We start from the raw sequence: 16860 nt of genomic DNA on the forward strand, positions 1-16860 counted from the left end.
AAAATTATGATTCAAGGGCTGTAGAAAACATCTGATATTGAGAGATGCAAAGAGCTCTCTTTGTTCAGCTTATCTAAAACAAGGCTGAGAGGTGAGTAGATTCATAGATGTAGGGTTGGAAGGGACCTTGTTCGACCCCCTGCTCTTGGCAGGAGAGAAAACTGGGCTCAAATGACCCCAGCCAGGTAAACGTCGAGCCTCCTCTTAAAGACCCCCAGGGTAGGAGCCATCACCACTTTCCTTGGAAGTTGGTTCCAGATTCTAGCTGCCCTGACTGTGAAGTAGTGCCTTCTAATGTCTAGTCTAAAGCTACTCTCTAGCAACTTAATGGCCGTTATTCCTTGTTACTCCGGGAGGCACTCAGGGGAACAAGGTCTCTCCCAAACCCCGCTAGTCCCTCCGAGTAATAGATCTTAATGTTAAATGACCTTCTTGGGAGAAAATACAAGGTTCTAAAGGTCTCTTGAATTTAGTGAAGAAACACAGAATAAAAACTAAATGTCAGAAGCTGGAACTAGACAAATTTAAATTAGAAAACGAGGGTGATTAACCATTGGAATAGATCCAGGGAAGAGTTGCAGTCTGCCTCGCCTGAGGGCTTCAAGTGAAGGTTGGTGACCACTGGAAGATGTGCTTTAATCATAACTCCATACTGGGCTCTATATATGGTATATTCATTAAATTTAATGGCTTGTAACTGACAAGAGTTCAGACCACAGGGGCTAATCTTTTATCTTGAAGTTTAGATTTGTATTCAAAACCTGTGACAGATTGCTTAATAGCTCTACTTCATTTCAATGGGGCCCTCTGAGTGTGTAGCAGACTCCATTTCTCTCCTTTAGCCCACCCTGTCTTTTCCATGCAGCCAACTGCATAATTATGCTGCTGTAAAGCAGATTCTGGCATGTGCAGGTCACCACTGAGACTTCCTACTGCTTCCTATCCTGCTAGGTCCTTTTCCTGACCATGACAGCAATATTAGATATTGTCACTGCCCCTGGTTGCTCAGCCTTCCTAGCAGATCTGACTGATGGGCATCAAGTCACAAGTTGGGCCCAAACTCTGTCCTGCTAAAGGTCAATTCCCTTCATTTGACTCCTGCTTTAAAGGTTGGGTTATGCTAGGCAAGGGTCAGGAAACAGTCTTCTTTCTCAAACTGAAATCACAGAGGTCTTCACAAGTTTTAGGCCAGAATGGACTATTCTGAATATCCAGTTTGACATCCTGTACAGAACAGGACAAAGAAACTTCTAAACAGATTCCTTTACCTGGATTGAGCTGCAGCAATTTTTTTGAAATATCAAATTTTTACTTAGTGGCCTCAAAGGAATGAAAATTCAGGTTCTAAAGTTACCTGTTACAATGGTTAACTCCCATCCCTGTTAAATATTTGCACTTTATTTCCAATTTTGATTTGTCTAGTTCTATATCCAGCCGTTGTAGTTTCCTTTCACTAAATTCAGAAGTAATCTTTTATCAGAAATGTCCTTCTCATGTAGATATCGACTGATAGTGATTAAATCTCCTCTCAACCTTTTTTTCAGGGAGCTAAACTGATTTGGATTCTTAGACATTACTTAGAACACCAATTTTCCAGAGCACACATCTTTCTTGTATTTTTTTCAATCAGTCCTTTTAAAATTAGGACCTGAACACTTAACATAGTATCCAGCCATGGTGTCAGTAATGCTAGTTGCAGACCCAACAGAAATTCAATTAAATGTTCCATGAGATCTGATGTGCACATCCAATGATCATACTTCCTGCCATGCTACATGTGCACAGTGATGGGATTGGGGATCCCCATCATGATTCTATGCTCCCCCTGCCCCAGCAAGTAAGAAGCTGATCATATGACTATTGTTCCAAGCTTCAGGGGTGCACCAAAGCCCTTGACTATGTCCCCCCAAAAGAGCTGGGAACCCTATCAGCTGCTGCTTCCAGCCTCCAGGTCATAGCAAAATCAACAGCTCTGCTGCACCGGAGGCTGGGAATGCAGATCAGGTGGTCTGCACTCCCAGCCTCAAGGGTGCAGCAGAACCCACGATTACAGTTGTGCCCTGGAGGCATGGGTGCAGACCACCTGATCTGCTTTCCTAGCCTCCAGGGTACAGCAAAACCCTTGACTCTGTTGTGCTCTGGAGGTCGGGAGCTGTTGATTAGAGCTCCCAGCCTGCAGGACACAGTGCAGTCAGGGGCTCCACTACACTCTGGAGGCTGGGAGCCCCAGTCAGGTGCAGCTCCCAGCGGTGGCAGTGTATTGGAGCCAAGGGCTCCAGTGTGCCTCCACAGTTGGGATTAGCAGTTGATCTTAGTTCCCAGCCGTGGGGACACATCAGAGCACTCAAGTCCAAAGTGCCCCTGAGGCTGGAAGCAGCAATCAGCTGACTGATGTTCTCAGCCTTGGGAGTGCATGGGAGTCAAGGGCTCCTGAGGCTGACCCCCAGTCAGCTTGGCCACATATGCAATTTAAGGGTGTGAAAAGGAACCAACAATCAAATTATTATCTTAAGTGTAATGTCTGGCAGGAATCAGAGATAGTTGTACCTCCCTACATCTATGCAATACATCCCTGCATATACAGCCAAGGGTCATATTTGTCTTCTTAGCCATAGCACTGGGAGCTCACACTCCACTGGTTTTCACTGTGAAGCCTCAGTCCCTGTCAGACTAATTATGTTCAGTCTGTGTGACCTAACTCCTTTGTTTCTTGTGCTTGTCTGTACTAGAAGATACATTACTGTGAACTCTGCTCACCAAATGACCAGATCATCATGTAACATCATGTCCCTATTTGGAACTCCTTTGAGTTTTGTGTCATCCTCAAAGTTGATCAGCCTTGGTTTTGTATTTTCTTCCAAATCATTAATAACAATACTGAAATCCAATAGCCCAAGAACAACTTGTCTATAAAGTGATATGTAAACTTTAGGAAGACAGTGCAACCTCTCAGCCCCTACCAATTAGAGAGTGCATTGACAGAAAGGGAAATGACCCACCCAGAGCCATTGAGGGTGCCTGTGACAGTACAAAGAATTGAGCTGTTCCTTGTCTGTTCTTTACCCACCAATTCAGCCTTCCCCTCTACTGCAGATATCACATGACAGTGGTAGGCATGAGCCATTCCAGTCTTCCTCTGGCCCAACATTCAAGAAGGCATGAGGCAGGTGGCTACCTGAAAGGTTTGCGTGCTCTGCTGCTGCTCATGGACCCAGATGAGGAACAGGCTGAGTAGAAATCCCAAGCTGAAGAGTACCAGTAGCAGGGAGTAGCTCCAAGTAGGCAGGTGGAGGTGAGTGTTTCCAAACACCAAGATGGAGCAAAGGCATATGGCAGACACCATCAAGGTAATCACAGCCACAGTGACCACTTCTCTGGGGTAGAAGTCGCTGAGGAACTCAAGGTATGGCTCAAAAGCTGCCTTCAGCTGTCCAGGCTCCCGGTGCTCCTTAGCTTTATCTTTGTCTACAAGCTGCAGCTTGTCTGAGAAGGACTCGTATTCCTTCAGTTCACTGGTGCTAGGGCCCTCATTTGGTCCCGGGCTGGGCTGATTTCCAGTGAGGTGCGAGGGAGCTGCTGGTTTCCCCTGCTGAAAGCGCAGCACAATGATGCTGGCTGCCACAAAAGTGTAAGCCAGCAATGTGCCAATGGACAGGAACTGCACCAGAGCCTCTAGGTCAAATATGAGAGCCAGCACAGCCATAAGCACCCCAAACACCACAATGCCAATTACAGGCACCTGTGTGCGGGGGTGTACCTGGGAAAACACCTGGAAGAAGAGCCCATCCTCTGCCATGGCATAGACAATCCTGGGCAGAGAGAAGAGGTTGCTCAGCAAAACTGTGTTCATTGCTGAAAAAGATATGAAGAGACAGTGAAGCCACAAGCATAGCCACATATCATGCCATCCAAAACCTTCATGGGAAAGATGTTAGGCTCTTGGACTTGAGACCAAGGCAGCAGTAAGCTCATGGACTTATGTACACACTGACAGCAAGGGGTCCCTCTGTCTCCACCCTCCTACTACAAGGCTGTCCCTTTGTTGTCCTGGACACCCTCAAAATATACTCATCCCATTGCCCCAGGAAAGACTTACTCTCCTTGATAATTCTCCTTGGGGCAGGAAAAGCCAGCGCAGGGCAGAGCTAACGCCCCAGAAAATACTTTACCCTAGAAATAGATTGCCTGGGAACAGGGATGTCAACCAGGACTCTCAGTCTGATCTGCTTAATGGAGCCTGTGCCCTGGGAAAAGACTGAACAGCAACCCCAGACAATGGAAGCTTGTGCTCCTCTCCTTGAAATAAGTCCTAAATTGCAGGAGCCTCCCAAGATAGGGAGTCTGCTTTGTCTAACTTGCTCTGACAGACAACATGCAGAAAGGCAAGTACTATTTCCATTTTATATTAGGTAAAATGGAGGCAGTGATAGGAATAGAACCCAGAATTCATGTATCAACCACTAGTTCTGAGGTTATGAACTAACTAAAGGACAAGCCAGAAAATATGCACTGCAGCAGAAACAGATCTGACTGCTAGCTAAGGTCCCAGAAATAAGAGAATTCAGCCTGTATGGACTTACCACAAATTGAGCCAGCAGCTACTAGAAGCCCTGCCCAGGAGTAGCCTCTTCTGTAAAAGGCATCTGCTAAGGCAGAGTCAGGGTCCAGGGTGTGCCAGGGTACCATTAGTGTCAGCACCATTGACACGAGGATATACGATCCTGTGGCCAGGCCCAAGGAGAAGGCTATTGCTCTGGGGACAGCCTTTTGGGGATTTCTGGCTTCTTCACTGGAGGCTGCTATGACATCAAAGCCAACAAAGGCATAGAAACAGGTGGCAGTGCCAGTCATAATGCCTGACAGTCCATATGGGGCAAAGCCACCTTCTCTGACACTCCAGTTCTTAGGCTCTGCAAGAATGAATCCCATAATGAGGATGAACAGGATTATGCCCATGCTGATGGCAGAAAACACATGGTTAAGCCAAGAGGACACCTTGGCTCCAAAAGAGATGAAAGCTGTTGCTATCAGCAGGATTCCCGATGCCAAGAAGTCAGGGTAATGAGCCAGGAAAGGCACATGCCATGTGCCCACATGGGTCTCAGTGAAATTCTTTATTTTGTGGTTAAATATAGAGTCCAGATAGCCACTCCATGCCCGTGCCACTGCAGCCCCCCCAATCATGTACTCCAGCAGCACATTCCAGCCAATCAGGAAGGCCCAGATTTCACCCACAGAAATATAGGTGAACATATATGCAGATCCTGTCTTCGGTACCCGGGCACCAAACTCAGCATAGCACAGGGCTGCCAACAGAGAGGCAAAGCCAGCAATTATGAAAGAGACAATGACGGCAGGGCCAGCTATCTCCTTGGCTACTGTGCCTGTGAGCACATATAGACCAGAACCAATCATACCCCCAATGCCCAATAATGTCAGGTCAACAGTGGACAGGCATCTGTTGAAAGATGTCTCCATCATGTCATCTTCCAATGTCTTCACTCGGTTGAGTTTCTGGCAGAAACGGGCCAGGTCTGCAGACCGAGGCAGCCAACTCGCCATCTTGGGCAGACCAGGTCCTGCCTTCAGGAAGGCCAGAAGAAGGACGTGGACCTTAGGTCAGGATGTCCCTCAGAAATTTCCCAGAGATCTAGGGAAAGAAAACATGAACAGGTTCTTCCTCTCCACGTATTGCCCGGACATGCCCTTCTCCCCAGTCTGCGACTCAAACATCATCCAATCCTCCATAGCCCAAATGCAAGAGAGCCCTTTCTCTAACATATGACACAAACATGAGCCAGTGCTTACTTCTACCTGTGTCTTAACACAAACAAGCCCTGGAGGTGGCAAAAGCTCCCATTTCAAGTAGCCTAGAAACAGAAAGCACTACCCAGCTTCTAAACATCTAGCACCCAACATTGTAAGCACTAAGGTCCTCTCCCAACTCCCAGAACTTACCAGTAAAGACAAGGGAGGTAGAGAGGCCTAGGAAAGGTTCCCAGCAGGGAAATAGCTGGTGAGGGGCAGCCCTAATTTTCCCAGGCCCAGAAACACAGGCCTGCTTTGGCTGTTCTTCAGGGGTGCATATCATTTATGGTGCATTTTGTAGTCTGCCTATCCAGCGTGCGCTCTGATGATGCAGCCAGGGGATCACAGCTCAATGAAAAACAATTATTCACTAAGCTTGTATACCTGCTCCATTAACACATCAGAAGTCCCTTCCAACATTCACAATGGCTTTCATATGTATATACTGAATCCACTTTCAAGGGAGAGGAAGAATTTTTGAAACAGGAATACAGAATATTAGAGGGAGAGTTGATTGTGCTGGCTTCAGTTACACTTAACTAACATTTTCAGGCATAAGTTACCATTTTCAGCTCCTCATTATTATTTTCATTGAAATTTCTAAAGCTGTTTGGCTCAGATTGAATTTTATTTAAAAAAAATTAAGAGTTGTTCCAGCTGCTTCCAAGAATAAGGTTCTGAAAAATATATTGTTGCCCATATTATTTTTTTTCATCCATTTCATTAAGCTCTAGTCCCTCCAGATTTTGGATCAGGGGCTTGACATTTGGTGAAGGGGGTCATCAAAGGGTTGTGATTTGCCAGCTCCATGAAAATCTGCCCAAATTTGGCTAAGGTTAAAAACTGAAGTTCACACAGATTTGAGAGTTAACAGACTTATGCTGTCAAGATTTCATCTGCACAGAGTATGGTCCACACCACACTTCACCAATATGACAACCAGACTGTGCAGGCTCCATTCTAGGGCCCCAAAGGGCTTTTCCAATACTTCCTCCTTCCAAACACAAAGAGCCACTGTGGCAACAGAAGCAAAAGGAAATCCCACTGCCCCTGTCCATACCCCCAAACCAAACCAAACCTCTTTCTAATTCAAATACAAAGGAATGAAGAACAGAGCGGGAAACATGGGCAGGAACTGGCTAGGTTAGAAAAATTTAAGACTGAACTCTGGATTTGAATCTTTCAATTCTCCTGTTGTTAGTAAATAGCTGTGCAGTGTCTCATCCTCCCTAAGCAGCGGGCTCAGCTAGAAAGTAGTAACCTCTGACTGCTACCAATTACTTGATTAACTTAGGTGACAGAGGCTTGTACTGTGGATCTAGGAAGAGGTTCCAACCCAGCAACTGACCCACTTTGGGAGTGCATATCGTCTCATATGATAAAAAGTCTGAATTTTTCTTCTTACTGATTTAAAGTATGGATTACATTAAAATATATTACTTTTAAAACAAAAGTAAAATTGTTTCTATCCTGCTGATTTTATGATTGTCTTTCCATTTTTAAAGCTGTGACCAGCTAAAACAACCTGCACTAGAGATAAGAGCTTAGAGAACCCTGGCATTCCCCCGCAAAATGTCACAAGGACACCTGGCCAATCTGGTATTAAGGGAAATTGTGCTAGGTCAGGTTGGTCAAATACTGCAAAAAGGGGACGATGGTGCAGGGTGAGTTTGATGGACAAATTAAACCTTCTTCTCTGTGTAAATAGAAGATGTATCAAACTTGTGGTTCAAACCTGGCTGCAAAGATGGGGAAAAGGTATGTTCTCCTTTGGGATTAAAGAGGTGGCCCAGGCCTAAAAGTAAAAGTCAGAGCATTCTGGGGCTTCTAATTTATGGCTGCTTCCTATAAAGTTGTCCGGCAGCTCCAAGACCTTAGCAAACCAACCCTGCTTCAGTACCCTTCTCTCACCATGGCTCTATGATGGGATCTCGGTTTGTGACCGCATATTCCCTTTGCTAGGGAAATTCCCACACCTGTGTTCCACCTCCTTTAATGCCACCAATGCAGTGTTAAGGGGTGACACGGCCCAAAACTGGAGCCCTGGCTTGCAAGACAAGGAACTCTAACAAGGGTGGCCAATGTGCAGTATAAGTGCCACAAGTGGTGCAGGCACGCTCTGTATATTGCATGTGGCAGCTCAGGAAGGGGACAAGCAGCACAGCAGCAAATAGGACAGGGATCAGAAAGCACAGAAAAGAAATCAGGGAAGAAACACAAAATAGAAAGCAGAAAGCAGTGCAGCACTGGCAGAGGAAAGGGATTGGTGTAGTACTCTGGGAAAGCACAGGACTAGTTTGTGGCATGCCTGCCAAAAAGATTAGCTCCCACTGCTTCCAGTCTCTTAACTCTCCATGAGGCATGAGAGGCTAAAGGTCACAAAGATCAGTTGCTGTGCTAGTGATGCAGTGGGGCACTAGAATAGCCTGCTTTTATCAGATATTTTAATATGTGGCAGGAATTTTTTTTCAGTTAATAGTAAATTAAAAATGCAGTTTCAGTCAACTCCCAAATGTTTGTAAATTTGATCCAGATTCATTGTACGATTGGGGGATGAGGTTTATGCAAAGTAGGTTTCTTTATGCAGTAGCTTAAGGCTCTCACCCAATGTAGTAGATCTATGCTCAATTTCCTCCTTCACCTATCTTCCTTAGCCCCTTGGCTATACTTGAGCTGGAACTTGGAGACCCTCCATGTCTCCTGCAGGAGCTGTTCCATTTCATATAAATAATTCATCATTCACTGGAGTAGGGAATGGAAACAGGATATGCCATTACTCAAGTGACTGTCTTAACCGTCAGGCAAAAGGGGCACTCTTTCTCTGTCTCAGACTCTAGTTCTTGAAGTAGGGTAGCTCTAACCTATGGACTAAGAGATGAGAAAAACATTTCAAATTCAGTTTAGCCACCCCTGTCACAAGTTGGCAGAAGTGCATGGGCTCACCTGACTGAGGGTGTGAACAGTCCTAAACAAATTCAGCAAGGTAGATGATCCGCCAAACCTCATATCCATGTATAAACACTTTTCTGCATCCAAGAACCTAGTTTGGTTGCTTGCCTACCAGTGTGGTAGGAGCAGGAATGTCACATTCCCTGTACTTATCACTTCACTTATCACCTCTGGGCAGGCCAAGAGACAGGGGGACCTAGTTTCCTGCCCTATGCTTTGTTGCTCCTGCAGCAAGCCTGCCCATACATAACAGAGTTTTCAAGACCTCCCTCATTGTTGACTACAGTTGCTGCTTGGCAGTGCCCCCTCTTAGCCCTGGGGCTATTAACTGTATTTCACCACCTACTTGGTTGATACGGGCATTGCATTCACCATGCAAGAGCTGCAGTCCTTTCTCTGTGGGTAGCGTGCTGTCCCTGTAGGGAGCCATACATCTTATTGAGTTTTATAACTTTAGAGAAATGTCCTTCAGCCTTAGTCATAAGAACATAAGCAGAGCCACAGTGTCTGAGATCAATGGTCCATTTAGCCCAGTATCCTGTCTCTAATAGTGGCAGGAATAGATGCTTCAGTGCAGTGGTGTTCAAAGTAAAGCCCACAATCTGGATCTGGCCTTCAGAGCTCAATCATTTAGCCCATGGGGCCTCCCCCCTGGGACTGGAAATTTGGCAGCAGGGGAGTGGTAGATGCATTAATTGCTATGGCTCAGGTAGCCCTATGGCAATTAACACTACCACTGCTCCCTTAATATTAAATTTTTGGACCTGAGAGAAGCTCCCCTCCCCAGGCCAAGTGACATAACTCCACATGCCAGATCAGGGCAGCATGAAGGGGTGATCTGCAGACCAGATTCAACCCACAAACTAGGCCCTGCACACTAAATTCAGCTCACAGACCTGCTGGACCCCACTCAACCAGCCCATACAGCAGAAGGTTGAGCACCACTGCCACAGAGGGTGACTATATGAATAGATCATATCTAGACTCCCCAGTTGTACACTTCTTGGAAGCCACTCTCATTGGTTTAGGGATCTCAGATGATACATCCCTGACTATTCTGTTTAACAATGATGAATGGACCCATCATCCATGAATCAGTATATCCAGGCTCACAAAGGGATTAGGCAATATGCCTCTATAAGCTTTGGTAGCTATAAATTCAGTATGCACAAGAGGTGCACTGATATAAAGATTGCATATCTGATTGGTGCTGATAAAAGGAAAATTAACATAACTGGCTATTGGCTTTTTTGGCTGGTATAGCTGATAATGTCTCTGATAAATGTAATGTGCCTTCTGGCTGGGGCCCCTGGATGCCACATGCATGCATGCAGCTGCCATGCATGTGACCAGGACTGCAGCCAGGCAGTGTGGAGAGCAGCGCCCTGCAGGTAAGTCTGTGGAGGGGAAGGGGCTTGGGGGAGGCAGACTGAGGCCCCCGCAGTGAAGGAGGGAGTGGGGCAGGAGGCACTGCCCAGACAGGGCAGTGAATGGGACCCCAGGGCTGGGAGTGGGATGGAACTGTGGACAGCTCATCCCGAGGGCATAGGAGGTTGGTGGGGGGGGCAGCTCTCCAGCACTACATGCACCCCTGGGGAGGCATAGGGGGGCATGTGTCCCTCTGGATTTGTAGGGTGGAGACCGGATGCCCTCTGTGAGCTTGAGGCCAGGGGCAGTGTGAACCTCTTCCCAGCGGGAGGCTGGGCCAGGGCTTGGCTCAGGGTGGGTGAGAGCAGAGCAGGTTCTGTTGGGTGGTGCAGGTGGTTGGCAGTGGTGGTGCTTGGAGGGGTGGCTACGGGGAAGGGGGTGGGGCGGTGAAGGTGAATTTTGGAATTGCTATAGTCAAGGCAAAGGTCACAAGGCAGAATGCCCTGAGCAGAGGTGGTGCTAAGGGAGGACTTGGAGGGACTACAGCCACCCCAAAATTTGCTTTAGCCTGCTCATACCCACCCCTCCCAACCTACCCCACCCCACACATCTGAGCCCACCCTGCTCCCACCCATTCTGAACCCAGCCCCAGCCCAGTCCCCCAACCTAGGAAGAGGATGGCACCACCTCTGGCCCTGAGCCCACAGCGGGCAGCCCACCTCCACCTGGCACACAACTATAGGGGGACACATGTGGCCTCATGCCTCCCATAGTGATGCACACAATGGCAGGGAACCGCCCCCTTCCCCCACTGGACGAACTGCCCATGGCTCTGTCTTGCTCCTGGCTCTTGGGTCCAATTTACTGCTCTGGCTGGGGCTGCCCCCAGCCCCAGCCCCTGCCCCATTCCCTCCTTCACTGTAGGGGACCTCAATCTGTGCCTTCCCATGCCTCTCCCCTCCCCTCCCCAGGCTTACCTGCAGGGCACTGCTCTCTATGTTGCCTGGCTGCATTCCTGTAAATCAGTTATCAGATTGGTATCGGCCAAGATGGCCGGTTAATAAATGGCGATAGGTATCAGCTAAGAAAATCTTTATCAGTGCACCCCTAGTATGCACTATATAGATAAAAAAAATCATTTTCTTGTAAGTTTTAAACCTGATTCCTGCTCATTTCAATAGGTGTCCCTTAGTTCTACAATTCTGGGACTTGACAAATAGCAATTCCTTACTCACCTGACCCACACCCTTCATGGCTTTATAGACCCTCAGCCTTCTCCATCCCAAACTGAAGAGTCCTACCTTTTTAGTCTCTCCTGTTATGGCTGCTGCTCCATACCCCTGATCGTTTTTGTTGCTGTTCTCTGTACCTTTTCCAACTCTTACTATGTCTTGAGATGTGGACACCATGAATTGCTATAGTGGAATGATGTGGTTTTGTTTTGTTTTCAATTTCCTTCTTAGCGATGGCCAATGATTTTTGTTTTTTGGTTGCTGTTCCACACTGATTTGATGCTTTTAGAGAATTAACGACAGTGACTCCAAGGTCAATTTTCTGAGTCACAGCAGTTAGTTCAGAGCCCAGAATTGTGTATGTATAGTTGAGGCTATTTTTCTCTGTGTGCAATACCTTGTACTTGTCAACACTGAAGTTCATCTTTCACTTTTTTGCCCACTCACTCAGCTTAGCAAGATCTTTCTGCAGTTCCTTTCTGTCAGTTTAAGCTTTGACTAATTTGGTATCATCTGCAAACTTGGAAATTTTACTGTGCACCTTTACTTCTAGCTTATTGATGCAAATGTTAAAACGGGGAAATCCAGGATCAGAACAGATCCCTGTAAGATCTCAATTACTGACCTTTTTCCATCCTGAAAAATGACTTTTAGCTACACCCTTTGCTTCCTATCTTTTAACCAACTCTCAGTCCACCAAAGAATCTTCTTTCCAATCCTGTGGCAACCTAGTTTTCTTAAAAGCTTTTGGAAAGGAACCTTGTTGAAAGCTTTTTGAAAATCCAAATATATTACATCAACTGTATTTCCCCCGACCACATGCTTGTTAACAATCCTAAAAGAACTCCCTCCAGCAGATTGATGAAGCAGAATGCCTTTTACAATAACCATGCTGACTCTTCTTCAGCAAATCGTATTTGTTTATGTGATTGCTGATTTTATTCTCTACTATAAGTTCTATTGACTTGCTAGGGATAAAAGTGAGATGCACTGGTCTGTAGTTCCAGGATCACTTCTGGAACTTTTTTTTTGAAGGGTGTTACATTGGCAACTTACTGGTCCTCTGGCACAGAGGCCATTTGTAATGATAGGTTACATACCTTTGGCAACAGTTCTGCAATTTCACATTTAAGTTGCTTTTGAACTCTTGGATAAATAGCATCCTGGTGACTTATTTGTGTTTATCTATTTGTTCCAAAACTTCTTCCTGTTACTTCAATTTGATCCAACTCTTCAGATGCATCTGCTAGGAAGAGTTGACCTGCTACGGGAATTTCAGCAATATCTTCTGCTATAAAACCGGACGCAAGGAATTTACTTAGCTTCTCTGTTATGCCCTCATCATCCCCAGGTGCACCTTTTATACCTTGATCATCTAATGGTCTCACCAATTCTCTAGCTGGCCTCCTGCTTCTGTTGTGTTCTTTAAAGTTTTTATTAAGTTTGGCATCCTTTGCAAGATGCTCCTCAAATTCTTTTTTTGCCTTGCCTTATTTCATTTTACATTTGACTCTACCAGAGTTTGTGTACTTTCCCAGTTTTCTCATTTGGGCATGTCTTCCATTTTTGAATAATGCCTTTTTGCCTTGCATACAGTAGAACTAACGGTGCCATATTCAACCCTAGCTGTTAACCTAATCCCAAGTCCCTCTTTCCAATGAAGGCCCAGTTACCTGGAGACCCTGTGATCTTTAAGGACCAATTTTCTTGTTCCCAATGGTATCTGTGCTATATCCCAATTACCTGTGCTATAGGAACTCAAATGGTCTTTGGTTTTCCCCATCTTTAGCACCCCTGTTCCAGCTTGCAGAGCCACCCTTGGCCTTAGCACCTCCCAGATACACTTATTCTGGCTTTTACAATCCCTGGATCTTCTCTGTCCCTGTATATGCAAATTCTGAACTTCCCTCTTCACCCTATGTCTTTCCTCCCAGTTTGCCCATACTTCATCTCCTAACAATCTTTTTTGTCTACTGTCCTGACCTTGAGGACCTTTAATTCCAGCCTCCCAATCTCCCTGGTCTCAATACCGTTGCCTCCCCACCCTCTTGCCTCATATATCCAGTAACACCCTCTTCCAGGTAGCTCCAAACCGCTCCATCCCTCTGAACCCTGATTTCCCAATTCCCTGGAGGCTGCAGTGCTCACTCCCCAGATGCCACTGTACCCTGCTTTTCAGTCCTCCTTGAGGATAGAAAAATGGCTTCCCTCTGACTCTCCCCAACAAGTCCACCAGAATAGCCTGCTGCTTCTCTTTCCTTCATGGTTAAAATGCCACTGCTGCGTTGTGCTCGCTACTCTCAACTCCTCCGGAAATAAGAGCTCCAGGAGAAAGGATGGTAGTCTTCCTCTAGCCCAGGGACCTCACCTGTCCAGCTTCAGAAATATAGCCTAATTAAGAGCTCTACAAAGCATCTGGTACCCTCGGTGCAGAGATGGGCCGCCTGCCTGCACAGGTGTAGCTGGTCCCAGTCCCCACCATCCCTGCCTGCACAGACCCCCGATGGAGCAAAGCTGCTTTGCTCCCCTCGGCAAGGGACATCGTTGTCTTTCCCCTACCTCCCGCACGTCCCGCAGGGCCACAAACCATTTCTTCCCCGTGCTGCCAGCCACCCCCGGGATGTGTGCGGCCGTCGGGGTCCTCTGCGGCACCCAAGCCGGGGCGGGGGCGGGGGCGAGACCAGGGCCGGGGCCGGCGGACTCGCCACACCGCAGACGGGCCCGGCCCGGGCAGCACTGCCGGCCGCGTGTCAGGTGCCGGCTCCCCATCAACCCAGAGGGGCCGCGGGGCCTGGCCCGGGGCCTGGCCCTGCGGCTCCTCCCGCCCCCGCCCGGGCCCCGCCACACGCAGCTCCCGGGCCGCGCTCACCTGCGCCGACGCTGAGTCACTGGTTGACGACACCTGCGGGCGGCGGCTCCGCCAGGTAGGGGCGGGGCGGGGCGGGGCGGCGCGGCGCGGCGCGGCGCGGCGCGGCAGGATGTGGCACAAAGCGCCCCGCCCGCGAGGATGCTCTGCTCATGCGCGGACCAGCTCGGCCCGGGGGAGAGTCGGCCCCGGCCCCGGCCCCAGGGACGTGTGTTGAGCGGGCAGGTGGGCACAGCATGGCCGCATCACAGCTGGCGCAGCACCAGCTCCCCACAAATGCCCAGCAGGCCCAGACAGAAATCTCTCTTCAAAGACCATGGTGCAGGTTTCCAAGGTCAACTCCTCCCTGGAGCACCTGGATTATGGGCTTGCCCTAGGATGCAGGCTTCAATTGAAGTCTCGTAGTAGGGCTGTGGCTACGATGTGATGGTCGACGCGCCCACCATGGGAACGCTTGGAGCCCAGCAATGAGAGCATCCTGCGTGTCTGCCATGTCTCCTGCAGCTACACCAAGCTGATACGCTGCCTCATGGTGTCCGACCCCATCTGCTGGTCCTGTGACATCTACATCGAGCACACCACGGGCCAGCGCCAGTACACCGACCCCGCCTGAACCCCCTCCGCACCTGACGGACTCCGAGAGGACTCTCCAATGATGCACCACTCCACCCAAAGGACCCCTGCGATCAGACTCTATAGACTGAGAAACTTTCTTAACCTACCCCCTCCACCATCACAAACCATTGTACAGGTTTGTGTGCATCTGTCTTCTTTCTTTCTCAGTGTTGCCAAGTGTGGGACGGCAGGCAGCTTTAAAATGGCTGGCAGATGGGGTGAAAATCTGAACCCTCATTGCATGAGGGTCAAATGAAGATGTTCCAAAACAGTGTGTCTTCTGTAACTCAGAACATGTCCTGAAAAGCGCTCAGTAACAGCGGGCAGATGCACTTCTGTCTGCACCCTTAGGAAAGTAGGGTTGGAAGGGACATCCAGAAGTCTCATGAATCCAACCTGCTGTCTCAGACAGGATCGTCCCTATCCAGACCATCCTATACAAAGTATAATCTAAATGCTACATAAGACAGCTCTCAGCAGTAACACTACTTAACCTGCCACAAGGGAACCACAGCAGTCAACCTCTAGCTTCCATGAAATGTCAATATGTGCTCAAAAGATCCCAGTAGAGGGCAACGCCTCCTGCTACAGAGAAAGGAAATCCCCTCCCCCCCAAAGTCCATCCTAATCTGACCAATGGGGTAAAATTCCTGAGCAGAGGGTCAACACCTTCTAGCCAGGACTCTCTGGCTTTGGTCCCAGAGCAGCTTTGGTACATCCCAGTCAAAGTCCAAGCCTTGGCTGTAGCTAACACCTGATGCCTCTGGGAAGGCTTAAAAACACTCTAACATGTATCGGAGAAACATGGAGGGGGTGGAACAACAACCAGCAAAGCCCAGAAGCATGGGAAATACCCATAGCAAAACAGGCATAGCTAAGCCTAAATCATCCCCAACCAGTAGCTGTCCAACCTCTCCTTGAACACTGCCCTTGATGCCAAGTCCACAACTGCCCGAGGGAGTCTATTCCATTGCTTCACTATACTAACATTGATGTTTTTCTGGATATTCAATCTAAACTTACCTGACTACAATGTCAAGCCACTGGTCCATGGCTCCTGCTCTGCAGTGAGAGAAAAGGTGCTTTCCGTCTTTACGGCAGTTATTTGAACACTGTTATATCTGCTCGAGTGTCTTTTCCACAAGCAGAACATGCCTAGCTTCTTCAGCCTCTCATAACTTGCTTTCAAGCCCTTGATCACCTGTGTTGTCCACCTCTGGACCCTCTTAACTTCTCTGTAATCTTTTAAAATGTTCAGCCCAGAATTGCACACAGTACTCCAGATGAGGCCTAAATAGTGCTGAGTAGAGGCACTGTAATCTCCCATGTTTTGCACCTACTGCTTCTGTTGATGCAGCCTAAAACTGCATTTGCTTTTTGTGTGGCTGCATCACACTACAAACTTGTATTGACTCTTTGTGATCAACCAAGACTCTCAAGTCCTTTCCCATAATGCTACCATCCAGCCAGGTGTCCCCCATTTTATATTTGTGTTTTTGATTATTCCTCCCGAGGTGTAGCACCTTGCATTTGTCCACATTGAACTTCATCCTGTTAGTTCCAGGCCAACTTTTCAATCTGTTGAGATCCTTCTGAACTGTATTCCTGTCCTCAAAGGTGTTCGCAGTCCTTCCCGTTTTATGTCTTCTGCAAACTTGTTCAAAACTTTTAGTGCCATTATCTCAATTGTTAATAAATTCATTGAATAGCACAAAGCCCAGGACTGACCCCTGTGGGACTCCACACAAAATCTCCGTGGATATTGAACCAGTTATCTATATACCTTATAGTAGTTTTATCCAGCCCACATTTCTCCAATTTGTTTATGAGAAGGTCACTTGGGTCTTTGTCAAAAGCCTTGCTGAAGTCTAGATACACTATAATCACAGCATTCCCTTCATCTACCCAAGCAGTTACTTTGTCAAAAGTTGATCAGGTTTGTCTGACACAATGTTTTTCATAAATCCATGCTGGCTACTTGCGATCAGCCTTTCTTCCTCCGGATGCTTACAAATGGACTTC

General features: G+C 47.6%; 1 protein-coding gene across 3 annotated transcripts in view; it reads right to left on the minus strand.

Moving 5' to 3' along the window:
* SLC7A4 (solute carrier family 7 member 4) overlaps positions 1-14360 on the minus strand; it is a 29624-nt gene extending 15264 nt beyond the window's left edge. For 2 of the 3 annotated variants that reach the window (XM_090062606.1, XM_090062604.1), the window contains exons 1-3: positions 14227-14360; positions 4581-5650; positions 3176-3852 (exon numbers count right to left, since the gene is read on the minus strand). In XM_090062606.1, coding sequence (XP_089918732.1) covers positions 3176-3852; positions 4581-5562 — 1659 coding nt within the window. In that variant the 5' untranslated portion in view covers positions 5563-5650; positions 14227-14360. Of the gene's footprint in view, positions 1-3175; positions 3853-4580; positions 5651-8412; positions 8551-14226 lie in introns of all 3 variants that reach the window. The other variant, XM_090062605.1, reaches the window with a different exon arrangement.
* Between the last annotated feature and the right edge of the window lie 2500 nt (positions 14361-16860).

The sequence above is a fragment of the Crocodylus siamensis genome, chromosome 9 (assembly GCF_052110815.1).
Source record: "Crocodylus siamensis isolate JL-2025a chromosome 9, ASM5211081v1, whole genome shotgun sequence".
NCBI classification, from domain to species: Eukaryota; Metazoa; Chordata; order Crocodylia; family Crocodylidae; genus Crocodylus; species Crocodylus siamensis.